At 42.7% G+C, this 25,175-nt stretch overlaps 4 protein-coding genes across 7 annotated transcripts; 2 read left to right on the plus strand and 2 right to left on the minus strand.

The window, feature by feature from the left end:
- Window positions 1–345: 345 nt before the first annotated feature.
- LOC140368685 (carnitine O-palmitoyltransferase 1, liver isoform-like) lies at window positions 346–10,226 on the plus strand. Of its 4 annotated transcripts, none has more exons than XR_011928188.1 (19): window positions 346–501; window positions 1,487–1,626; window positions 1,793–1,964; window positions 2,053–2,154; window positions 2,878–3,015; window positions 3,118–3,195; window positions 4,625–4,732; window positions 5,578–5,665; window positions 6,430–6,625; window positions 6,703–6,891; window positions 6,980–7,085; window positions 7,154–7,270; window positions 7,344–7,508; window positions 7,588–7,716; window positions 7,812–7,967; window positions 8,705–8,818; window positions 8,925–9,017; window positions 9,097–9,702; window positions 9,948–10,226. XR_011928188.1 is itself a non-coding variant. In XM_072455708.1 (18 exons), exons 1-18 carry the CDS (start codon window positions 361–363, stop codon window positions 9,220–9,222), a joined length of 2,358 nt encoding a protein of 785 aa, XP_072311809.1. In that variant the 5' UTR covers window positions 346–360; the 3' UTR covers window positions 9,223–10,226. The 4 variants fall into 4 exon arrangements, 2 of the variants coding, with proteins under 2 accessions (XP_072311809.1, XP_072311810.1); XR_011928189.1 differs by having other exon boundaries at window positions 9,097–9,299; window positions 9,379–10,226; XM_072455708.1 differs by having other exon boundaries at window positions 9,097–10,226.
- Window positions 10,227–11,465: 1,239 nt separating this feature from the next.
- On the minus strand, window positions 11,466–13,736 carry LOC140368762 (snaclec rhinocetin subunit alpha-like). Its single transcript, XM_072455823.1, has 5 exons — window positions 13,663–13,736; window positions 12,593–12,630; window positions 12,134–12,508; window positions 11,566–11,743; window positions 11,466–11,469 (listed from the first exon to the last, which is right to left on the minus strand). The coding sequence occupies exons 1-5, from the start codon at window positions 13,734–13,736 to the stop codon at window positions 11,466–11,468; spliced, it is 669 nt and encodes a 222-aa protein (XP_072311924.1).
- A 5,481-nt stretch (window positions 13,737–19,217) lies between these two features.
- Window positions 19,218–21,546, plus strand: LOC140368622 (troponin T, slow skeletal muscle-like). Its single transcript, XM_072455590.1, has 11 exons — window positions 19,218–19,358; window positions 19,455–19,472; window positions 19,600–19,615; window positions 19,676–19,736; window positions 19,807–19,923; window positions 19,994–20,071; window positions 20,142–20,255; window positions 20,323–20,432; window positions 21,097–21,187; window positions 21,262–21,302; window positions 21,369–21,546. The coding sequence occupies exons 1-11, from the start codon at window positions 19,229–19,231 to the stop codon at window positions 21,412–21,414; spliced, it is 822 nt and encodes a 273-aa protein (XP_072311691.1). The 5' UTR covers window positions 19,218–19,228; the 3' UTR covers window positions 21,415–21,546.
- Window positions 21,547–21,548: 2 nt separating this feature from the next.
- LOC140368620 (dynein axonemal assembly factor 3-like) lies at window positions 21,549–24,791 on the minus strand. Its single transcript, XM_072455588.1, has 11 exons — window positions 24,703–24,791; window positions 24,485–24,591; window positions 23,276–23,369; window positions 23,055–23,209; window positions 22,779–22,973; window positions 22,570–22,692; window positions 22,380–22,502; window positions 22,181–22,301; window positions 21,985–22,099; window positions 21,822–21,896; window positions 21,549–21,713 (listed from the first exon to the last, which is right to left on the minus strand). Exons 1-11 carry the CDS (start codon window positions 24,782–24,784, stop codon window positions 21,575–21,577), a joined length of 1,329 nt encoding a protein of 442 aa, XP_072311689.1. The 5' UTR covers window positions 24,785–24,791; the 3' UTR covers window positions 21,549–21,574.
- Window positions 24,792–25,175: the final 384 nt, after the last annotated feature.

Genomic DNA, 25,175 nt, shown 5'->3' on the forward strand with positions numbered 1-25,175 from the left:
TTATTATTTAAAGGCTTTACACCTACAACAGCCGAAAGGGAGCATGGAGTGAGCTAGACTGAGATTCTGGAATGGACTTACAGGAAAATAAACTAGTATTTTGTGTCAGATGTGAGGTCAGATAAACTCGATATATGCCTCTTCTTAAATTAGCCCAAGGGTTTTAGTCAAGCTTTTAGGGAATGTCTTTCTTAAGTGGACCACAGCCCTAACTAACCTCCATTGCAAAACACACAAACGCACTAGCACTGCTGACATCACTGCCGCCGTGCTTCCTCAGTCTGCTCGTACCCTCTTCATCCTCATAGCGCCACAGAAGAGTTTGATTTGTTCTTCTGTCTCTGTGTGGTTGCAGACAGCATGGCAGAGGCGCATCAGGCCGTGGCGTTCCAGTTCACGGTCACTCCCGAAGGCATCGACCTGCAGCTGTCCCACCAGGCGCTCTCGGAAATCTACCTGTCTGGAGTGCGCTCGTGGAAGAAGCGCATCATTAGACTCAAGGTGCCTCCAGTGCAACAGAACCGGCCTCTTCCTTAGGGCTGTGGAATTTAGCAAAAAGGATATTCAATTATGTTTGAATTCAACGGGTGCTTGTTCTGTCTCACAAACCTGGAATAATACGGTCAAATACGTTAATTATTATAATAATAAGATCACCCAAATAATCAGTTTGTGACGAGCAAGTAAGAAAAAGTCACAATTCAACTATTGTTCACTACTGGAGACTACCTGATACCACCCGAATGACAAAAGAAAGTGTATGTGGGAAATTATTATATATTATTATCTAATTATTGATTAAACAAATAATCTCAACATCCCTATTCAGTGTTGAGAAGAACACTTTGAAAATGTATTTAGCTACAGAATACTGAAACCGCCATTAAAATGTATTTTGTAAGGTTTTCCGTCATATGGTCTAATCTGAGTTCTGCATTCGCTGTAAATACTTTCACATTGAGTTACATTATATGATTATGTAATAACACAACATTCTGCTTCTGTTTTTAAGATATGTGCAAGGAAAAATCACGTGTGCACTCACTATAAGAGCTGTGTTTACATTTTTTCTCAGATTTAGAGCAGTTCAAAGCCTAAATTTCATGATCAAATACCAAAATGTATTCCTCTGATTTTATAAAAGTAACTGTATTCTCATTACCACCAAAATTAGTAACTGTACTGGTATACAGTTCAACTCCATTTGTATGCCCAACACTGTCCATTTGTGTCTGATTTATTTTTTAATCCTTCCTGAGTTAGATGCACAATGATTCTGCTGTAACTGTAGTCTATAAATTCAGTTTTTGGGTGTCTCTTATTGCTTCAATTTAAATGTATCGCAATATTTTATGTATGTATATTGCATTTGTTTCTTAATCGATATATTCAGTATTTCCAGCCAAATCAGTCATTGTCTTCTCTCTTCATGACAAACCCGGCTATTTGCTTTTGTAACACTCACCTTTTTCCTCTTCATTTACAGAACAGTGTGATAACGGGGGTTTACCCGGCCAGTCCTTCTTCATGGTTATTTGTGGTCATTGCCATTTTGGCTACAATGTACACCCGTTCGGATCCCTCCATGGGGCTCATAGCCAAAATTCAAGAGCACCTCCCAGTCAGGTAACTGGTCACAATGTCAAATAGTAACAGTTATTTTTACGTTTCTGTGGAAGGTTTAACGTGATACACTTTTATAAGCCCATCCTTTTCCTTTTATTAATTAGTCCTAATATCATTTTGAAAGGGTAAACTCTATGTATTTTGTGTCTCTTGTTTCCCTTCCCAGTCAGTCGATGAGTTCTCAGTGTCAAACCGTGGTGTCTGCAGTCCTCTTCAGTACGATGCTGTGGCTATTGCTCATTTTCACCATGAGACTTTGCCTTAAACAGCTGTTGTCCTATCACCGCTGGATGTTCGAGTCGCACGGAAAGATGTCCAACACCACTAAAGTCTGGGTGGTGAGTGTCACCGTAAACCAAAGACACGACTTTACTTACTGTGCAGAAAGCAGATTTTGTGTGAGATATGCATTTATATTTCGGACAGGCTCTGGTGCGCATCTTTTCTGGGAGGAAGCCTCTTCTCTACAGCTACCAGGGTTCACTGCCAAACCTGCCCTTGCCTACCATTAAGGACACAGTCAAAAGGGTGAGGTTTTATAGTCCAAAGCTGAATGATTACGTTTATCTGGCTCACCAGGAAAACCGGACGAGTAGTGTCATCATATTCTAAATAGATTTTTCAAAATGCATTCTGAACTCATGAACAACAATTGTGGCATGTTGATTTGTATCTCAAACATCCGAGTTAACATCCAGTAACAGATGAAGAGACATTCAACTGCACAAAGTCAGGAAAATATATGTTTGGATGTGAACTCACTCATTTTAGAGCAGCAGAAATGACAAACAAATGCCCCTGTCCGGCTACATGTTTTATTGCTGTTTTTATTAACAATTAAAGCTACAAAATGTTGGTGGTAATGCTAAATTACTTGGTGTCCCTCATTCTAATTTGACCAGCATGTAAACTGAGACAAGACTGGTCTGACGGGTTTGGGAGCAATTGAGTTTGACTGTTTTGCGCACTCAGTTCTCTGTCATGTAAACATAAAGACCCTTCGATATAAACATGAAGACTGTATGCAGTGTTTGCTTTTACTTTTCCTGTATTATGTTTTGTGCATTACTACTCACACGGTGACATTATCTGTATACATTCTACAAATTCACAATCTGTTCAAGTACATTACTATACACCATGCTGGAGTGACTTTTATGTGTGAATGGAATGTGTGATGGAAGTAGTAACGCATTTACAATTTGCACATGCCCTTGCTCTACTCATGTCATTTCTTTTTTCTGTTATCAGTACTTGGAGTCTGTGCGTCCTCTTATGGATGACACTAAGTATGAAAGCACGAATAAACTGGCAGAAGAGTTTCTGGGCAGTCTGGGGAACCGGCTGCAGTGGTACCTCAAACTAAAATCCCTATGGGCTGCTAACTATGTACGTAACCATATTGTACTGATCTATAGTCTGTGCTAGCAAGTGCTCTAAATGATGTATGTGTGAGCTTGAGGTTGAATTATGCATTATTTTCCTGTCTAGGTCAGTGACTGGTGGGAAGAATACGTGTACCTCCGTGGAAGAAGCCCGATAATGGTCAACAGTAACTACTATGGCATGGTACAAATCGATCTATTCTATTTAATAATCTTCCAGTGTTTGTAAATGGAGTTCCTGCGTTCTAAAAGCTGTTACCATTCCGTAGATTGGCTCTAATGCAGTGTCAATCGGAGCGTTTTCTTTAGCCTTCAAATATCATAACAATATGAAAACCAGATTAACACAAGAGCCTCGTTGGAAAACATTACCGTGTAGAGAATTGTTTAGCCTAGTTTATTGGTGTATTGATTAGCACCAAAATTAGCATAAAGGCTAACCATGTAATGCATTTAATTTAAATCTAACTACTAGAGAAAATGCACCAAAAACACAGTGGGACACAAGAGTTTAACAGTATGTTTGTTTTATTTTGTCAAGTGCCACACACCTAACTCTAAGATTACCATTTATGTTGAGCTTTGAGCCCAAAAAAGTTTTACCTACTCCCTATTCTACTATTCAAAAGATTCAGACTTTGGGTTACACATGTCGGGTTGAAAAAATGTCACATAGCCATTTTTTTTTTTTTAGTAGAAAAAGCTTCAGTTGTAGTCATCTGGACTCGGTTTGCAAAAATAGACGTTTCGACTTTCATCCAAGAGTCATTGTCAATAACAGAATTTAGGTCGAGAACTCCGATATTAATACTGTTCTGTGGTAAGACCCGCCCATTGGGAGGAGCCTTCCTGAAGTAGAAAGAGTTGTTTGTTTCAACAGAAACTCCCCCCTTGTATCTACAGAGCTAGCCTATTCAGAATCTTAATGGGCTATTAGAAACCTCTTTGTCTTTGTGAGACCCTGGCTCAACCACCCTGAGTACCTGATTAGCATCTAAATGTCCTGGTCCTGGTCCTCTACCTTTCCAGGGGTTCAGTAACCCATTATAAATAACAGGAAGATTAAACCTTAGCCCTTAGGACGAATGAGGGATTACACCGACATAGCCATTTTTCAACAATAAAATGGCTAATTCAAAGTGCTTCACACAACAGGGAAGAAATGCATTCAAATCACAAAGAAATTAGAAAAATCACAAAACAGTTTAAAAAATAAAAGAATAGTTTAAAGAAAATTATTTCAGTCTCATGCACAGCCAATAAAGCTGTTTTTAGTTTAGATTTGAACATTGTCAGAATAGAGGCCGGTCTCACATCTTCAGGAAGACTGTTCCAGATTTTAGCTGCATAAAACTGAAACGTAGATTTCCCAGTTACCTGAAAAGCATAGTGCCCTTTGAGAAGTCTGGAAGTTAGATGGCAAATGTTGCAAACATAAACGAAAACTATTTATTTCCGCAGTCTAAAAACGTCAACATTCATTTATTTGAAAGGTGAAAGAATGTTTGTACCAATACCAGGATGTGTGCGCGGCTATTCTAAACATGCCAGTCCTGGAACGGTCTATCGCTTTAAATAAATCCTTTTAATGATGTTTCTAATATTTTGTATAGGATTTTTTGTTTGTGACGCCCACACCGATCCAAGCAGCGAGAGCCGGCAATTCCATTCACGCCTTCTTCCTTTATCGACGCAAACTGAACAAAGAGGAGATTAAACCAGTGAGTCGTCTAGCCACCTCACCTTTGTGTATTTTTTTTTACAGCACTAATTCTAGATTGTCAATGTATTAGTAAAGATTAATTAGTTAATTGATTATTGTGATTATACCGGTAGCAATCCCTAAAAATAAGTTATTTCAATACAGTCTAAACGCTTTACATACTAAATGTATCTCACTGTTTATGTCACATTAACTTGACTTTCTCACTAAACAGTTAGATTTCATAAAACTGGTGGTCACATACTAGAGGAATGGTGATATATTAACACTGAATGAAAGTAGAGGACGGATTTCATTGTCATGTGTCCATAATTGTGAGTAATGGTAAAATCACAGTGTTTCTCGTGTTTGTAACATTAAAAGGTGAAATTGTGACATCCTTAGTTGCAAGAGACACATATGTACCGTCTAAAAATGTATACAAGGACAAAGTAGATACACCATTTGCGTTTAATAGTTCTTTTCTCGTGGTGATGCAAAAGCAGTCAATGTCTTGGGTAAGAGTCAGTATTTTATTACATTTGCCCTGCTATTTCACTGGGTCATCTTCAATATTACTCTCATGCCTACACATTTGTTCATTAAATCACTTCACCAGCACAACATACAAAATAATTAGCTTACGCAGTTCACACAGTTTGCTATTTTAGTTCTGTCTGTGACATTTTACCATCAAGACCTCACCCATCAGTTTTTTTACTGAAATGGGTTAATCACTCGACTATTTCCCTAATTTCATCATACCACACTCCATTGTTCCCTTTTTATTTTCATCATTCTCTTTTGTTTCTACTCGATCTCTGTCCTGTCTCGTCCATTCTCCCACCGCCCTCCATTTCCCAGAGTCGTATCCCCGGCACTGTCATTCCCCTGTGTGCAGCTCAGTGTGAGAGGATATTCAACACTACACGTACTCCAGGAGAGGAGACCGGTAAAGAGACACTCCTTTGCAACATTAAAGACACTCAGAACAAGTTTTTGACCCCAAAAGAAGACTACTCTCAAATGTTACTGTCAACTGAGGCAACAAATGAATTCACATTAGTGATGTGTGTTGATGTGCCATACAGTATCTGTGATTGTCTGCGTCATAAGCCCATCCTCCCATTCTCCTTTTGCATTTCCGTCTAACTCTTTTCCCTGGGATATTGGAACGTTCTGTTTCTGACTAACGTTGACTATTTTCTTCTGCCTCATTTTGTTTTCTTTAATTTCCTCAACCCTCTCCTCTCTTCTATTATTTAAATCCTTTCCTCTTTGGGTGGTTCCTCTCTGTCTATCTTATTCAGTGGATGTTGAGGTCTGCAGTTCCATGCTGTTCCTATCAGTTTGAGCGGATGTTTGACACTTGTCGAATCCCCGGAGAGCTAACAGGTAGAGTGCATGTTTCTACACGACTGGCCCCACCCTTTCCTAAAGCTCCTATTCACTTGTACTAATGAGTCAACAACTCTATCTCTTCATTCCTCACAAGAATGTGCCACAGAAAAAACTGTTGTTTTTTATTAGAAGATTTAGTTTTGTGTTTCCTTTGGGGTCAGATCACAAAGGCTTTTGTTTCATTGCATTAGACCTTGTTTACATGTGCTTCAGTTCATGAACATATCAGACGTCTGTATTTAGCCAATAGGCCACTGTTGCACTGTGACCCACATTAATTATTTCTCTCTCCCTGTTCCTCTCTCTCTTGTGAAGACGTGCTTCAGCATTGGCAGGACAGTGATTACATAGCGGTTTACCACAGGGGGCGCTACTTCCGGCTCTGGGTGTACCAGGCTGGTCGCCTCCTGTCGCCCAGGGAGATAGAGTTTCAAATCCAGAGGATCCTGGATGATCCCTCCCCCCCTTCAGAAGGAGAAGCCCACCTCGGGGCCCTGACAGCTGGTGACAGGTCGGTCTGATAGATCACATAAAAAACTTTAATGTTTTGTTGTGTGTCGTCAACAGTATCTTTGAACATTTCCACAGAATTCCATGGGCCAAAGCCAGGACCAATTTCTTCAGCACAGGACTTAACAAACGATCTCTGGACTGTATTGAAAAATCTGCCTTTTTTGTCACACTGGATGATGATGAGCAAGGCATGATGGGCGATGACCCTGCTGCAAGTCTAGATAACTATGCTAAATCCCTGTTGCATGGGAAATGTTATGACAGGTTTGACTTTTTCTTCTTTGATGAACATAAATATAATTGTGTGTAAATAAATGATGCCTGCATTCACTCTTGAATGCTGTGTCTGTAGGTGGTTTGATAAGTCATTCTCTATGGTTTTCTACAAAAATGGAAAATGTGGCATTAACGCAGAACATTCTTGGGCGGATGCACCTGTTTTGGCGCATGTATGGGAGGTAGGTGTAAAGATGAGTTCACACATTTTAGCTTTTTGCATGTATTAAGTCCATATTCTGTTTTTCAGTATGCACTGGCTACTGACAGTTTCCAACTTGGTTATAATACAGAAGGTCACTGCAAGGGAGAAGTGGATTCTTCCCTTCCAAAACCACAAAAGCTGAACTGGGAAATCTCCCCAGAGGTATGACAATCTATTGTCCCTTTTACATAGTAATTACACCATTTGGTTTAGTTTTGAGTTGTGGCTTTTTTAGTGTGAGGAGCAGATCTCCATGTCCTTGGAAGTGGCACAGAAGCTGGCAGATGATATCGATTTTCATGTTTTCTCATTCCAAGAGTTTGGAAAAGGAAGGGTTAAAAAGTGCAGAATAAGCCCAGATGCCTTTATCCAGTTGACTCTTCAGTTGGCCTACTTCAGGGTGAGAATGTTGTTGCAACAAACTGTATATACTTTCTTAAACAAAACATAGAATCTATTTTTATACAAATACATTTCAGGAGCAAGGTAATTTTTGCCTGACGTATGAGGCCTCTATGACCCGTCTGTTCAGGGAGGGCCGGACTGAGACCGTACGCTCCTGCTCCAACGAGAGCAGTGCCTTTGTCCGAGCGTTTGAGGGAGGAGAGGTGAGTCGAAGCTGAAACCAGCAACCTGTCATTTTTCCAAACCTTAAAAGCCCATGTTCCTGTTGAATTCGAGCATCTCAATGTGTCTCCCACAGGCGCCAGAGGTGTGCAGACGTTTGTTTCGTGCAGCGTCAGAGAAGCACCAGCTTCTCTACCGTCTGGCCATGACGGGATCGGGCATCGACAGACACCTCTTCTGCCTCTACGTGGTCTCCAAATATCTGGGGGTCGAGTCTCCTTTCTTGAAAGAGGTTAGTATTTGTTTATTGTCATTCTCCCATCTTCTATAACCCGAGACTTTTATTTTAAGGGGTTTCCATTTCGTCACATTATTAAAGGTTGATTTTTTTGGCATAAATCTGAGTCTTATTTCCTCGTGGCGTGGACGGCCGATTAGTCCTGCCACGTATCAATCATAAAACGCACCTATCGCTCACCTGCAGCCGCGTCAGGCTCGTCCCCACGTTTCCGCGTGTCTAAGCGCATTGATCTATCATAATATAGTTCCCTCAGTGTACGGGACAAAATGAAGACGGAGAAGGACTGTTCGAGCTGACGCAGAAGTGGACAGAAATCTACGGGAGACGAGAGATGCGATTCGATCCGTCGCACTAATAAACAAACGCACGTGTGTGTTGTATCAGTCCGCACGGGGGAGTGCACATGCGCACTTCCGCCTGAGTTCGCAAATCACCGAAAAATCGTCCATTGCGCCTTTAAATAAACAGTAAATTGTGGAGCAAAATGGTTTAACGAAATGCTAAATATTTCAAAAATATTTGTATTTGGACTGTGGTGGAGGCATCCTCATGTGTTGCCTAACTAATTCAAACTTACCAGTTCTTCTCGCATCCATAAATGTTACAATTTAAACACACACACGCACAGACCTAATCTCAGTGTAAGGATTAAAGCCAATGAACATGTCCTGCTATAACCTTTTTCTGACACATTTATTATTATTTTCTTTGATTTGTTTGTGCTTCAGGTGTTGTCAGAGCCCTGGAGACTCTCGACCAGTCAGACTGCTGTCCAGCAGGTGGAGCTGTTTGACCTGGTCAACTACCCTGAATACATTTCTTGTGGAGGAGGCTTTGGTCCAGTGAGTCATTTCATTAACAATTTAAGAGCCACAGCTTGTAATGAACAAACAAATAATATGTATTATTTATAGCATTTATTCATGAAAGACTGCATCTCTTCTTTAGGTTGCTGATGATGGTTATGGAGTGTCCTACAGCCTTGTAGGAGAGAACATGATCAACTTCCACATCTCCTGCAAGCACTCGTGTCCCCAAACTGTAAGTTTTCAAAATGCCTGTTTTTGCATTCAGTACTGGGGGATTTTCTGACACTGCTTTTCTTCTGATTTTCTACCAGGATGCTCATAAATTTGGATGTCAGATTAAAAAGGCACTGCATGATATACTCTATCTGCTCAGCGGTGCCCAACCAGAGCCCAAGAAAAGTGAAGCCTGTCGTCCTGAAGTCAAGAAAGACCAGTAACCTACACTCAGGGAAACCGGGTGAAATGTGCACCTGCAGTGGTGATTTTAGTATTGCTGGAAAGAGCCTTACACATTGTGAGTATTTATACTTGATATGAAAACTGCAGCGCTAAAAGGACATTTTAATAATGAATATATTTATATTTGTTTGTAGGTTAAGAGGGGATCCTTATTTTTACATATTTACAGTAATTTGGATTGTATAATGAACATGTGTAGATCTAGCTAGTCTCAAGGGCATATTTGGAAATGGTTGCTGTTTAAAGAGATTTTGTATTTTATTAGTTACATAGCATTAAATATGCATACAGTTTGCACCATAAGCCTAAGTCTGCACACCACATAAACTGTTCTGTCTGATGGGAGCAGACTACAGAGACTGAAGGCAGCAGCATAGACTGACTCCTCTGTGTCCAGGTGGAAAAATGCTGCAGAGGGAATTCTTTTAAGAGACAAGAGGGAAGGAGTTATTTCAGTGGTCAATGCATTTCTCACTCTGATTTATTCTAATGCCATTTGAAATGAATTGGCGCTAAATGTGTGAGTTCACAAACTCAAGAGAATCCATGTGGAACCTGTCCTGCTGCTGTGTTGAGCTTGAGCCACGGGTGAAACGGGCCAATCACAGGGCAGCATTGGGGTTTGGACAAAGCAAAAGGTGAAGCGCCCAAACAAACCTAAACATGGCTGCACTGACTGACGTACTTCGGCCTATTTGAGCAGAAATACTGAGACTATTTTGAGGGAAGTATGGATGGGAAAGATGTCTTTTTTCATCTCTCTTAAGCAAAATCAGCTCACTCCACTGTTGAGTTGCTCTAACCAATCAGATAAAAGTATTTGTCTGAACGTCTGCCTTTTACTGATGGGGCCATTCTAGGGATAATTCATGTGTAATGCTTTCATTTTAATTAATAGTTTGTTTTTATGACAAGAGTTTCTATTTGTATGAGTAAAATAAATTCTGTTTTATGATTAAAATGGATTCTGATTTTATGAGTAGCATAAGTTCTGTTTGTGCCGCAGTCAGCATCCGTGCCTGTGCTCTTTAATGTGTTGGCTGTATTTTGTTATCAAACTTTCCTATACCATAATCGGATGTAGTAGCCTACTTTTTTTTTAACATCACAAAATACAACATGGCCATTTTTCTCTGAATGGAGTAAATCAGATATATCTGCCCAATCTTAGAACATCTCTGGGGAAAAAAGCATGCGTGTCATCTAAAGAGAGTCAAAAAGTCATAAAAACAAGATATATTTGACTTGTACAGAAACTTTTGCCAGACAAACATTTATACTTTATTATTATACACTGCTTTTGCCATATACACAACTTATTTCTTCTCAGTTAAACAGAATACATTTTACTCGTATATTTTAACTTGCAGCAGAACCTTTTCTTGTTAAAACGGATACTTTTCCCATGAAAACTACCTTTTTTTTTATTGCAGTGGATTCCGGTTGTAGATTATGTGTAGAACTCTACTCAATAGTGCTTCTACATTTGGCTTCTGCCAGGTTACCATGACAATGCATATTACCTTTTTGGACATTATTTGTATCAACATTACTGCCAGGCAAACGTGAACTACATGTAAAGGGACAAATTACTCATTGTACTTCTGTATTTTTGTCCTTGGGTTATCTACAGAAATACAGTATATGCCATATCTTTGTAAAGACAAATGGATGATCAAACTGTCAATATTACAGCAGCAGAACACAACTGTAAATGCAAGTTTGCTAATTTGACTTTATTTTATTGTATCATACCAGAATAAAAACAAAAGATTATTAAATGGGGTGCTTGTTATTAAAATGCATATATATTTTTTACATTTGAAGATGAAAGACTTTCCTCTTTATTTAAACTGCAGCAGATTTAAGGATTACAATAGTTGCTTCCCTTTTTTTGTCTCTTGCTTTTTTGTGTGAAAAATCTTTCCATCTGGCTGAGTGACCCACTGAACCTTTCCTCCGGGTATTGAGTCCTGAATCTTTTAAGAACACAATATTATTTGTTTTATTTCATTTTAGATTTTTGAAATACGTGTTTTCATTTTTACATACTTGTTTTACGATCTTCTGCATCACAACTGGATCATGGGCTCCCAAGTCTAACATGTCAGACGTGAGTTCCACTCGCACTCGGTGAGACTTTCGTACTTAAAGAAACAAAAAACAAAAAAATCACAAATTGACCTTGTTAAAGATTCAAACGGGTTTAATGAACTGAACTCTACCTGAATAGCAGAGGAAAAATGATTTTTGGTCACAACCTCTGTCAAACCACAAATAAGTGCTGCCACTGTACAATGCGCAGTCTGAGCTGATCTGACCACGACCACATGTCTTTGAACAGACCGAGCCACACCATTGAGTGTGGATTTGCATCAATAATGGCGGCGTGTAATGGCAAGTTCCTTGCACTGGCCAAATCCAAATGGTTTTGACGACAGAAGGTTTGAGCTTGTCTCCAATTTACAGCGTCAGAAACAAAATGGAGCTCTCCTGGCCCTAAACAAGAAAACATTTTATAACAGTAAAATGCTATGTAAAAAAAAAAAGCATCTTCACGTATGGCTGCATGATACAGTGATAACAAGTGTCGAGCTGGTTTAAATATGTATAGCAGGGGTGTCCAAGCCTTATTGAAGCTGTGGTGACTCATCAAAACTATGTCAAATGCAAATGTTTGAATGATTCACTTCACTGTCATGTTGTCCATGGCCCTCAGTTACACAGTATTTATGTGTAATTTATAACCCCAACCCTCCCCATGTATCATTGAGTTGGACCGATGGCGCAGATTGGCTACATCGTTGCATCAGGCATCCCTAGGGCAGCTGTGGCCTGTGAAGTATTATGCAGCCTTACTTGAATAACGGTATAATCTGCTTGTCTTACTTGTCTGGCACACATAGGGATACGCATCTCCACAGTCCGCACTGACCCATGTGCCATCTTCCTTCATGGCCCCGCAGTAGTGAGCGGACTGGGGATGGGTCGACGCCCAGTTTGTGTAGGTCACCTGTCCCCTGCTGTCCAGAGTGGCCCCGGTGGACCACTGCCACCTTTCCCCCCCGTCCTTTTTCAGACCGATCCACACTTCTCCATTAGTGACACTAGTTGCATCTTTAAGCCTCTCTGCGTCGTCATGGTTCCCTATCACAGCCAGGTCAACATATTTCTCCCTGCAGTACACCTGTGCATCACTTTGGGTCTTTTTTTCTTTTATCAGGAAATACTCTCGATGAGCAAAGGAATACGAGGTCCACCAACCTGACAGAGAACATTTTAGTTTTTTACAATTACCTTTGTTTCATATTATGTAAAATAGTAAGATCTTAAATGACAGACACTTACCCAAAGCAAGCAGTAAATATATCACACAAGTGTTTGAGCTGGTTTGAAAAAAAATATTTACTATTTTAAGTCAATTATCTAATATATTATGAATGCCTAATGTCTCTGTTGTCATCACATGAATGATCTCCAAGCCTGTCCAGAGCTGTTTTTATAGTGTGCGTGTGCATGTATGTGTGTGTGTGTGTGTGTGTGTGTGCGTGCGTGTGTGTGTGTGTGTGCATGCGTTTGCACGTGCGTGTTTGTGTGTGTGTGCGTGCGTGTTTGTGCCTTTGTGTGTTTGTGTTTGTGACTGAGTGCGTGTGTGTGTGTGTGTGTATGTGCGTGCGTGCGTGCGTGTATGTTTGTGTGTGTGTGTGTGTGTGTGTTTGTGTGTGTGTGTGTGTGTGTGTGTGCGCGCGCGCGCGTGTGTTTGTGTGTGTTTGTGCCTTTGTGTGTTTGTGCCTTTGTGTGTTTGTGACTGTGTGTGTGTGTGTGTGTGTGCAAGAGAGAAAGAAAGAAAGAGACTGTTTAAATATTTTAATGACATGATGAGTGATTATAGGTTCAATGCATTACGTGTCCAAGTGAAATGTCCGACATAATGAAACAAGAGGGGATTTGCATGATTCCCAAACCACTAAAAGATCCAATAATACTTGAAAATGGGAGACCAATCACCTTACATGCAGATTTTAAAGTATTAAGACTGATTTCTGCTAAAAGTTTGAAAAAAGCACTCATCAGTGAAACGCAGACTGGCATAAAGTTATGCCCAATAGACAGTTCAAACATTAGAGGATTTTAGATTAGATTACTATCATTATGTAATTTCCCAAGCTCTTATTTATTTCTTGATTTTTGTAAAGTGTTTGAAACGCTAGAACACCATTTTCTGTTCAAAGTCAGCCGAGCATTCAGCTTTGGCCCAAACTTTACATCTGTTCTTCTAATGCTGTATAAGGACATCAATAGCTGTTATGCTCTACCACAATACTACAGCTCATTATACAGTTACAAGGTCTGAGCGGCAAGGGTGCCCCATCTCTCGTTTAGGCTTCATAAGTGCAGTGCAGGAACAGCACAGATACTGTGCAGAAGCCTCAAGCTCCCAGGCCTCTGGCAGAGGACCTGATAGAGAGCACCCCTCCAGACTGGAGTCCATACTCCCAACTCTGCACCTACAAGATACTGAGGGTTGGGAAACGGCCGTAATGTGTGTGGTTTTATTTACAATCTTGTAATTTGACCAGAAACACTTCAGTGTGCTCTTCAATGAGAAAAGGTGTATGATGCAACTACCACACCCCACTGCTGTTTCTCACCTCTTTTCACCACTCTGGTCCTCACTGATCATGCACACAAGTCCAACAACAAGGAGAAATCTCACAAACAGTGCAAAGGGTTTTCCCAAAGAAGTTGGATTTTTTAAATATTAATTTTACAATGAATCACTGGCCAATCCCAGGATCTACTAAACTTGGAATTGTAATTCACAGGAGTTATTTTGGTATTGGTGTTCTTTTGCAGAGTATAAGGAGACTTTTGTCTGCTCACTGGGCAGTTAAGGCTTTGCATATGAATGATGGAATATGTATTCGGTATGAACGTTTCTATAAGAAGTAGTTTTACAAGTATGACTTGTAAACAAGTGGGGACACGAAACATTTTCGAAGCATAAATGCACGACTTGTTAATGAAAATCTCAGCGATAATGTATTTATCTTACTTAGTGCAAATGCCCAATAAGTTAATGACCATAGAAAGTTTTTTATAATACGCCAATGGTAACAACGTTATAGTTGATTATTGGATGAAATTCAATTTGAATTAAACTTCCAAGGACTAACTAAACACCTCTCCTTGAACCGACATCTTAACGTGGTGGAGGGGTTTGAGTGCTCGAATGATCCCGGGAGCTATGTTGTCGGGGGCTTCATGCCCCTGGTAGGGTCTCCCAAGGCAAACAGGTCCTAGGTGACGGGTCAGACAAAGATCGGTTCAGAAGCCCTCTATGATGACAACACAAACAAGGCAGTTTACGTCGCCCGGATCGGCGTCACCGGGGCCCCATCCTGGAGCCAGGCCTGGGATGGGTGCTCCATGGCGAGCGCCTGGTGGCCGGGTCTTACCCCACGGGGCCCGGCCGGGCACAGCCCGAAAGAGCGACGTGGGGCCGCCCTCCCGTGGGCCCACCACCCGCAGGAGGATCCATAAGGGGCCGGTGCAGAGAGATCTGGGCGGCAGTCGACGGCAGGGGCCTCGGCGACCAGATCTCCAGACACAGAGACTAACTCTGGGGACATGGAATGTCACCTCGCTGGGGGGGAAAGAGCCTGAGCTTGTGCGGGAGGTTGAGCGATACCGACTAGATATAGTCGGCCTCACCTCCACGCACAGTTTGGGCTCTGGAACCCATCTCCTCGAGAGGGGCTGGACGCTCCACTTCTCTGGTGTTGCCCGCGGGGAGAGGCGGCGGGCTGGTGTGGGCTTGCTGATAGCCCCTCAGCTCAGCCGCCACGTGTTGGAGTTTACCCCGGTGAACGAGAGAGTCGCGTCCCTCCGCCTTCGGGTGGGGGACAGGTCTCTCACTGTTGTGGCGGCCTACGGGCCGAACAGCAGTGCAGAGTACCCGGCCTTCTTGGAGTCCTTGGGAGGGCTACTGGACAGTGCACCGACCGGGGACTCCGTTGTTCTACTGGGGGACTTCAACGCCCACGTGGGCAATGACAGTGACACCTGGAGAGGGGTGATCGGGAAGAACGGCTTCCCCGATCTGAACCCGAGCGGTGTTCAGTTATTGGACTTCTGTGCTAGCCACGGATTGTCCATAACGAACACCATGTTCAAGCACAAGGGTGTCCATCAGTGCACATGGCACCAGGACACCCTAGGCCGGAGGTCAATGATCGACTTTGTTGTCGTGTCATCAGACCTCCGACCGCGTGTCTTGGACACTCGGGTGAAGAGAGGGGCAGAGTTGTCAACCGATCACCACCTGGTGGTGAGTTGGATCCGCTGGAGGAGGAGGAAGCCGGACAGACTTGGCAGACCCAAGCGCATTGTGAGGGTCTGTTGGGAACGTCTAGTGGAGCCCTCTGTCAGTAGGGTATTCAACTCGCACCTCCGGGAGAGCTTCTCCCATGTCCCGGGGGAGGCTGGGGACATTGAGTCCGAGTGGACCATGTTCTCCGCCTCCATTGTTGATGCGGCTGCTCGGAGTTGTGGTCGCAAGGTCTCCGGTGCCTGTCGTGGCGGCAACCCCCGAACCCGGTGGTGGACACCGGAAGTAAGGGATGCCGTCAGACTGAAGAAGGAGGCCTATCAGGCCACTCTGGCTTGTAGGTCTCCGGAGGTCATCGACGGGTATCGGCAGGCCAAGCGAGCCGCGGCTCGTGCTGTCGCAGAGGCAAAAACCCGGGCCTGGGAGGAGTTCGGGGAGGCCATGGAGGAGGACTATCGGTCGGCACCAAAGAAATTCTGGCAAACCGTCCGGCGCCTCAGGAGGGGGAAGCAGTGTCTCACCAACACTGTTTACGGTGCGGGTGGAGGCCTGCTGACCTCAACTGGGGATGTCGTCGGACGGTGGAAGGAATACTTTGAGGATCTCCTTAATCCCTCAGTCACGTCTTCCGAAGAGGAAGTGGAGACCGGGGACTCGGTGGCTGGCTCATCCATCACCCGAGCTGAAGTCACTGAGGTTGTTCGCAAACTCCTCGGTGGCAGGGCTCCGGGGGTGGATGAGATCCGCCCTGAGTACCTAAAGTATCTGGATGTTGTAGGACTGTCTTGGTTGACACGTCTCTGCAACATCGCGTGGCGTTCGGGGACCGTGCCTCTGGACTGGCAGACCGGGGTGGTGGTCCCTCTGTTCAAGAAGGGGGACCGGAGGGTGTGTTCCAACTACAGAGGGATCACACTCCTCAGCCTCCCGGGTAAGGTCTATTCCAAGTTACTGGAGAGGAGAATCCGACCGATAGTCGAACCTCGGATTCAGGAGGAGCAGAGTGGTTTTCGTCCCGGTCGTGGAACACTGGACCAGCTCTATACCCTCCATCGGGTGCTCGAGGGCTCATGGGAGTTTGCCCAACCAGTCCACATGTGCTTTGTGGATCTGGAGAAGGCTTTCGACCGTGTCCCTCGGGGTGTCCTTTGGGGGGTGCTCCGGGAGTACGGGGTCCGGGGCCCTTTGCTCAGGGCTGTCCGGTCCCTGTATGACCGGAGCAGGAGCTGTGTTCGCATTGCCGGCAGTAAGTCAGACCTGTTCCCAGTGCATGTTGGACTCCGCCAGGGCTGCCCTTTGTCACCGGTTCTGTTCATAATTTTTATGGACAGAATTTCTAGGCGCAGTCAGGGGTCGGAGGGTGTCCGGTTTGGGGACCACAGGATCTCATCTCTGCTGTTTGCAGACGATGTTGTCCTGATGGCTCCATCAAACCCGGACCTGCAACATGCACTGGGACGGTTTGCAGCCGAGTGTGAAGCGGCTGGGATGAGAATCAGCACCTCCAAATCCGAGGCCATGGTTCTCGACCGGAAAAAGGTGGCTTGCCCTCTCCAGGTGGGTGGGGTGTCCTTGCCCCAAGTGGAGGAGTTCAAGTATCTCGGGGTCTTGTTCACGAGTGAGGGAAGGATGGAGCGTGAGCTCGACAGGCGGATCGGTGCAGCGGCTGCAGTGATGCAGTCGCTGCATCGGACCGTTGTGGTAAAGAGGGAGCTGAGCCGAAAGGCAAAGCTCTCTATTTACCGGTCGGTCTACGTTCCTACTCTCACCTATGGTCATGAGCTTTGGGTAGTGACCGAAAGAACAAGATCGCGGATACAAGCGGTCGAAATGAGTTTCCTCCGCCGTGTGGCTGGGCGCTCCCTTAGAGATGAGGTGAGGAGCTCGGCCACACGGGGGGAGCTCGGAGTAGAGCCGCTGCTCCTCCACGTCGAGAGGAGCCAGCTGAGGTGGCTCGGGCATCTGTTTCGGATGCCTCCTGGGCGCCTCCCTCGGGAGGTGTTTCAGGCATGTCCCACCGGGAAGAGGCCCCGGGGAAGACCCAGGACACGCTGGAGAGACTATGTCTCTCGGCTGGCCTGGGAACGCCTCGGGATCCCCCCGGAGGAGTTAGAGGAAGTGTCTGGGGAGAAGGAAGTCTGGGAGTCCCTGCTCAGACTGCTGCCCCCGCGACCCGGCCCCGGATAAAGCGGCAGAAGATGGATGGATGGATGGACTAACTAAACAAATGAAGTGGATGTCTGGACAGTGGCGGGCTCTGTGACTGTTTATGCATCTGTTGGCCCTATTTGAGCGCTGAGGTCATGTGAGAACACTCCACTTATTATCTTGTCTGTCAGACTTTAGCTCACACTGTCCAAAGCTCATATAATCCTCATGCAGTCCCTGACCCCCCCACACAGCTGACATTACCCCTATATAAAGGCTGTCCCATCTTGGTGTCTCCTGTCCATCTTCATGCTGCCACAGGTGAGTCTTTGAGTCACGCGTCTCTAATCTAAGCTAACAACATCCATTTTTCATCCATCTTATCTGAACGCAGAGCCATTTTTCAACACTTTTCATGCCCGGTATTACATAAAAGAAATACTGTTACTCCAAATGAATGATATTGCCCAAGAAGTATATCTGAACACCACAAACACTCCTGTAACAATACCACCACCAATATTCTTATTAACTTCACTAATATTTGTGTTAAGAATCTGCAATAATACAAACAACGATTGCTGTTCTTTTTGTAGATTCAAGTTCAAATTCAGCAAATATCTTTTTGAATTCACTATACTGACTATTACTCCACGCTTCACTTTGAATACTGAACTGAACTTGCCTTTACATTCGTAGTTGCTAAAGCGTTTGGCGAGCGCACAAACCTGTTACAAAAATACATGTGCAGTTCCTTTGAATTTTGTTGACAGTGCGGCATTGTGGTAAACTCATAATGGCGGAGATAATAGAATACAAAGCAGTCTAATCTTTCCATCTAACCACATTCCTTCATGTAAATCACATTAAAAGTGAGATAGTTCAGATAATCTCCCCCTCTTATCCAGGGATTCAGACTCTGTGACATTTCACCTCTTCTATTCCTAGAGCATTATCTACAAATGACCAGGGCCTAAGACGGTTTTTACCCAAAAAAGAACAACAACAACAACATGGGCCGATGTTTAAACAAGTGTACTCCCTAGAATTAAGTTTGCATTTCTTACTCTGCTGCAATAATGCAAATGACCTAAACAAAATAGGTGGAATGACATATCAATGACTGTCTTTGAGCATTGCTTTGACACATTTTAAAATTAGACTTAGTAGAACACATCAAGTTTACAATGAGCTTTATAGACGGTAGAAGTTTGAATTGAATTTTTTTAATCAATACATTTTCTCCTGCTTGTTCCCGTTAGGGCCCGCGGGGAACTGGAGCCTCGGCCCAAAGTAACTTCTTTTGTTACTTTAATGATTGTGTATTGTTGTACACATTCCGGCACATTGCTCTCAAACCAAAAGAAAACTTGCGGACACAATTATTTCTGGTATTCTGATTTGATACTGATCCTTTAAGCATTTGAAAATATATGTAATACTATAACGTAATGTATTGTAATGTAATGTATTTGTTTGTTTTATGTTCAGCATAATTATGTCTGATGTTGAAGAACACGGGTGAGTTTATTGAACGTTATGATGTCACAATATTTACAATACACAGATATTTTCATACTGTTAAAAGTCTGTTACGTTTCCCTCACTATTTTCAATTCAGAGTTCACCATGAAGGTATGCAGCACGGACAAAACAACTTCAAAATCAGTCATTTATTCATGTTTAGTCTTGGCTTTGTTCCCTGTCATTTTGTGTTGTGTTTCTTTACAGATGATGATGAAGAAGGAGGTGAGACAAAGCAGGAAAACAAGTGTAAAATGCAAATTCATGCAAATTCATGCCAACAAAATTATCTTCAACCATAACCGTTTTTTATTCCTTTTTCAAATGTGAATTGGCTGATGTCCACACAAAGAACGCCCAAGATACAGGTGATCGACACATACATGGAAACGCATAGACGTTCCCTAATGTCATTTTCTTCTCCATAGACCACATGTCACTCAGCTCGCTCCCCCCAAAATACCAGAGGGAGAGCGGGTGGACTTTGATGTATGTACTGCAGTCGTATCCTGTATACACTATGTTATGGGTTTATACACCTTTCTGCTGGTTACGGTAGGACATTCACAGAAAAAGGATGGAAAAGGACCTCCTTGAGCTGCAGACTTTGATTGATGTCCATTTTGAGCAAAGGAAGAGGGAGGAAGAGGAGTTGATTGGACTTAAAGACAGAATTGTAGGCAGACGCAGATTATGGATTTCTTTTTATTTAAATGGTGAATAACAATTATGCATTACATCTTTAGGAAAGTCGCAGAGCAGAAAGAGCAGAACAGCAGCGAGTCAGAGCCGAAAAAGAAAGAGACAGACAAATGCGGATTGCGGTATTCTTAAAGTATATTTTCGATATCTCAGAGTATACATATTAGGACAAACATACTGTTGCATTTTAAGGAGGAAAGGCAGAGGAAGGAAGAAGAAGAGGCGAAAAAGAGGGCAGAGGATGAAGCCAAGAAGAAGAAAGTGCTCTCAAATATGGGCGCGCACTTTGGGGGCTTTTTAGCAAAGGTCAGTAAAAGAAAAATGACTTATTTTAGAGATTGTATTGTCTTCAACTCATGTTTCTGTCTGTCAGGATGAGCAGAGGCGAGGCAAAAGACAAACTGCAAGAGAGATCAAGAAGAAGACTCTGGGCGAAAGACGCATGCCATTGGCCATTGAGAATCTGAGAGAGGATGGACTGAGGTGTCTCCTGTTTGAATTAGAGCTGCACCATTATGGAAACCTGAAAATCACTTTATTTGGATCATTTGTTTGTTTGTTTTTTAATAATGTCAGAGGTCAACCTGTAGAGAGGGAATAAGTATTGTTTTGTGATTCTTGTTTCAAAGTTACTGTGGATTTGACGAGGATTTGTGGGACAGAAAATGCGCTCAAATCATTCAGAATAATTTAATTCATATTTTTATTACACATTCTTTGCGCTTATTTAACAATATTAAAGGGCACATATTATGCTTTGTCCTGGTACCTAGAATTAACACAAGCAGATCATCATTTTACACTCTTTTCATTGTAAATCGCAATATAGATCTAAAATGACGTAGGTGCTAGTGGTTACGTGACATTTTAGAACTTTGCATGTATAATTTTTCTTTCTTTTTAAAGTTTTGGGCATGTGGGCGGGGATAGGGCGTAGGGAAAAACAGGAATTGCCGAGTACTGGAGCTCAGATTACTCAAACATGTATGAATCAATCAAAATGCAAGTTTGAGGAAACTAATAATGAGGAGAACACTGTTGCAACAAGGTTAAAAGCTCATTACTGTTGATTTAGCATATGTCCTTTTAAATTCGATTCATTTGCCTGGTTTACTTAGTTGTAACATTGAACTCTTTGGCATTTCAGAGCCAGAGCCAAAGAAATGTGGGAGCGGATCTACCACCTCGAGTCAGAGAAGTTTGAGTTGACAGAGAAGATGAAGAAACAGAAATATGAGGTTAGCTTTTACAAATACAAATGACATTATGAGGAAGCTATAATAAAGAGTATTTGGCACGTTATCTCTTTCAGATAAACGTCCTCCTGAACCGAATCCAACACGCTCAGAAATTGTGAGTGTCTGTGCAATTTCAGCATTTTATTGGACACAACACTGTTCTCATCTTTTTATGCTACAGCAAAAAATGCCACGGGAAGGGGAAGGTCGGAGGACGATGGAAGTAATCAAAACCAAGAGGATGGTCCATTGAGGGACCTTTTGTTGACATGTTGCAGTGTTAAGACGTTTTACTTTGTTTTGTACCCATTTTGTGTGTGGTTTGATTTGAATTGTGTGCTCAGATTACCTCTTTTGTCTCTATAACTATCATGATAATAAGTAAAATCACCTCTGTGGCATAAAAATTGCAAAAACATCATCAGTTGTCTCCTTTTGCCACGGCTCAAACCCAGATTCCTGAGCCATGTCCTCCACTTTAGTCCTGAAACCGCTTTCTTGTTCTTTGTTCAGATCCAGGATAAACCTAGGAGAAAACATAAGACAATAGGACTGTCACTTAAAACTAAATGTGCTTCACGGTGACTGTACTGTCTCCACGGAAACAGGCTGTGTTACTATAAAAAGCCTTTACTTGGCCAACTCCACGACCAGCACGGCGTCTGGTGCCGCAATCTGTCTCAGCGCTGGGCCCAACTGGTGTACGCAGCTTTAAAGCACGGGAAGACACACCAATGAAATACTAAACATGGAATAGTGTGGATAATGGGCTACGCAGAACCAGCTTAAAAACACACCCGACAGAGAAGAAAATCACATTGAAAAAGTTGACATATTTCTCTTTTTGTGGCATTTTTGTCAGCGCATCCATGGGCAGGAAAGTGACAGAGATGCCATCGAGCTGCATCAAATCTGGACAAAACAAATATTATAGTTCGACTTTAAACATCTTAAGCAATGCAGTGTGTTGCACGTGCTGTTCTAAATGTTTACCATTGGCAGTGACAGTATCAGTGGGTGGCGCCCGCTTTTCTTCATCTGGAGTAGTTCTCTGTCTACGACTCAAGGCCTGGAACAATGTCTGCACATTAGCCACAGAGACGTCTTGTGCCGTCTGAAAATGAGAAATGTTGGCTCAGATCTAGATGACTACAACGTGAAATCATTTGTCCTGAATATTTAAAAGAGTCACTTTGACGTGGTGCCCGTTCTGTGTCTTCAACAGACTTTTATCATCAGTCTCGATGCCAAATGCGAGGTACGGGCTGGATACTATGTCGCCCCAGTAGCCCGTCACGGCGACCTTTGACCCTTTCTGTCAACAGCACAGTGAACTTAAACATGCACAGCGTCAAAGCCTTTTAATGGCACAAGAAACCAACCTGACTGAACACCCTGCAGGACAGTAAAGTTGGATTCAAACTTTGGTAGACTCCCTCTCTCATTTCAAACGCCACGCCTCCTGCGCGCCATTGACAATATTGATGTTTGTGGATGAAACGGCCCTGAAAAAGTTACAACGTGTACGCGGCATTTACATGATCGCGTAAGTTGTAGGGGTTAGGGTAAGTCGTTCAGGTTATTTCTCTACCCCTTTTTCGTGCAGCTTCATGGTGAGGTCCCAGTCGAAGCAGCCTGTCCTGGAGTCGTAGCGCGTCCCGAGGTGCTGGCGAACTCGATAATCCCAGGCTTTAGACATCACAACGGGAGCTGGATGTCCCGATACGGAACACTCCGGCTGTGTCCATTGTTTGAATATCCTGACCAGCTCGTCTCGCTCTTTGAACTGCAGAAGAACAGCAGAGAAGCGTTTCTAATGTTCAAAAAGCGACAAAGAAGAGCCTGAATCAAAGAGACGACGTGATACCTTGAGCAGTGACGTGTTCAGACAGGGATGTGTGGCTTCTTCCATCGTCTCAGTAACTGTCACGATCAGTTGTGACGCTGCTCGTTTGAGTGTCTCTGCCGTCTGACTGCGGACTTCACTGTTTCCGAAAATCTCAAGGAAAGCTTCAGTCTTCTCTAAAAAACAACAAGGCAAATCATTAGAGCTGAGAATGTGTTCCATTTCCATTTTACTGGACGTACCACTGAGTCCCATGCCGTCCTCGGGCATCAGTGTGAAGTACAGCATCAGCATCTGTCTGGCCACCACCTCCATGTTGTTTTCCAGCACCCACACCTACCATAGAGAGGCAAGTTAAAGGGACTGTATGTGGCCTGCTCGCGCACAGGTTTAATTAAAGGTGCTACAATCACGTCTGAATCTGTGAATTTGCCTTGACCTGCAGATAGAGGACACTTATAAGTTTGTCTCCTTCTCAGTACGCGGAGCGAGGATGCAAAAGTTTAAACCCAGAATATATCCATGGTCTGAACATACTGGGATTCAGCTTTGAGACTGGCATCAAATTACGATTCAAAATGTAAGAAAACACTTGTGGTTTCTGTGAGGAGGACATTGAAAGCACTGATCATCGTTTTTCTATTGTGCTGAAGTCCATTTTTTCTGGCTGGAAATACACAATTGGATAAATTCCATATTTCCATCATCATCATTTTCATTAACTAGGGATGACATAATATTTGGTATGTTAATTAAATGTAAAAAAAGAGGAACTCTGTATAAATTTAATTGTATGTCTTGTTAAATTCTTTATCCACAAATCTAAAATCCTAAAGTGTGCCCCCAACTTTGCTTTCTTTAAAAATGAGCTAAAATTATATGTTAAATCCTTGAAATGTATGAATGGACCTAAAGCCCAAACAATGTATTCCCATATGTGTGAAATCCCCTTGGACTCTCTGGACTCCAGCTGAACCCCTTGATCTCTTTGTACTTTGCGCTCTATGTACTTTCCTTTTCTGCACTTTGCTCTCTTTGTACTTTGTTCTATATGCACTTCTTTATGATGCCATGTTTGTTATTTAGTATTTCATACGATGTCAAATAAAAAAAATAAAAAAAATAAAATGAATAAAATAAATAAAATGAATAGATACAGTAGATAAAATAGATAAAATTAGATAAAATAAAATAAATTAAATAAATAAACTGGCATCAAATGAAAGTCATGTGAGGCTCATTCTGCTTTCTCATTGGAGGATCGTCTTGAGAACCAATTAAGCGCAACATTATAGAAAACAACTGTGCCACCATGTCCAATGTTTTTTTTTTTGTAATCAAGACTAAATCAACATTGCAATTGTTATGAGTAAAAGCTATATTTGTAAATGCTATATTTTAAAATGGACAAATTCTGTAGTCATATTAAGTGAAAACTGTACTTTACTCACATGGAGACTGTGTTTGTCTGGCAGTCCTGCAATGGTCTTGAGAATGTGTCGAGGATCTGCACTGCCCACAAGAAGAATATTGGCTTCTTCTTTATTTGTAACAGGGCCTGGACACATAAAATAACACATGAAAAACTGTAATAAGTAAATAAAAATCTGTATCTAATAGTAGTTCATCTTTAGAGCTGTAGTGAGACGCAGTAGTAGTGGTTCCTCACCTGAGCAGAGCAGGTCCCGGGACGGACTGAAGCCCCACCACACACAGCAGCCCGCTCCTTCAGAAGCTCGGCCCGCGCTCATTCTTCTACTTTAAGACTAGATTCAAATATAAAGCGAATATCCAGAGAAACGACCTACCAAGTAAGTTAAAGTAGACACATAGTTAGTTTCTTTTGGGGATTGCGTTAGCTCTAGCTACTTAAAGTAAAATGGTCACGTGACGCGCTTTAAGCATGAGATTCTAGAATAATAAAGAACTTTTATTTAGGGATCATAATAATAAAAAAAAAGGATTTGTTTGTTTCACCTCAGTTGTCTTGTAGAATATTTATGAGATATAGGGATACTCACCTCGCACAAAAACAAAAGCAGCCGGAGTGAAAAGTTTGGCTGTTGCGTGGTAACGCTTCCTCCACTGAATGCTGGGAGAACTCGCCCTCTACTGGTCACATGGATCTATAACTGGTCCTTC

The sequence above is a fragment of the Eucyclogobius newberryi genome, unplaced genomic scaffold, assembly GCF_026437365.1.
Source record: "Eucyclogobius newberryi isolate DKJ021-1_F unplaced genomic scaffold, fEucNew1.0.hap1 SCAF_20, whole genome shotgun sequence".
NCBI lineage: Eukaryota > Metazoa > Chordata > Actinopteri > Gobiiformes > Gobiidae > Eucyclogobius > Eucyclogobius newberryi.

Bases quoted from the DNA above. Each gene is read 5' to 3' on its own strand.
- LOC140368685 (XM_072455708.1), top strand. From the start codon at position 361: ATGGCAGAGGCGCATCAGGCCGTGGCGTTCCAGTTCACGGTCACTCCC. The intron at 1,965-2,052 runs GTGAGTGTCACC...TATTTCGGACAG, and splicing joins ACACCACTAAAGTCTGGGTG to GCTCTGGTGCGCATCTTTTC. The intron at 9,018-9,096 runs GTAAGTTTTCAA...ATTTTCTACCAG, and splicing joins AGCACTCGTGTCCCCAAACT to GATGCTCATAAATTTGGATG.
- LOC140368762 (XM_072455823.1), bottom strand. From the start codon at position 13,736: ATGGACTCCAGTCTGGAGGGGTGCTCTCTATCAGGTCCTCTGCCAGAG. The intron at 12,631-13,662 runs GTATCTGTGCTG...TTTTCAAACCAG, and splicing joins GAGCTTGAGGCTTCTGCACA to CTCAAACACTTGTGTGATAT. The intron at 12,509-12,592 runs GTAAGTGTCTGT...GTTCTCTGTCAG, and splicing joins ATATTTACTGCTTGCTTTGG to GTTGGTGGACCTCGTATTCC.
- LOC140368622 (XM_072455590.1), top strand. From the start codon at position 19,229: ATGTTGAAGAACACGGGTGAGTTTATTGAACGTTATGATGTCACAATA. The intron at 19,924-19,993 runs GTAGGCAGACGC...TTACATCTTTAG, and splicing joins TTGGACTTAAAGACAGAATT to GAAAGTCGCAGAGCAGAAAG. The intron at 20,256-20,322 runs GTCAGTAAAAGA...TCTGTCTGTCAG, and splicing joins TTGGGGGCTTTTTAGCAAAG to GATGAGCAGAGGCGAGGCAA.
- LOC140368620 (XM_072455588.1), bottom strand. From the start codon at position 24,784: ATGAGCGCGGGCCGAGCTTCTGAAGGAGCGGGCTGCTGTGTGTGGTGG. The intron at 23,370-24,484 runs GTGAGTAAAGTA...TCTCTATGGTAG, and splicing joins CAGACAAACACAGTCTCCAT to GTGTGGGTGCTGGAAAACAA. The intron at 22,503-22,569 runs GTTGGTTTCTTG...TGCTGTTGACAG, and splicing joins CCTGCAGGGTGTTCAGTCAG to AAAGGGTCAAAGGTCGCCGT.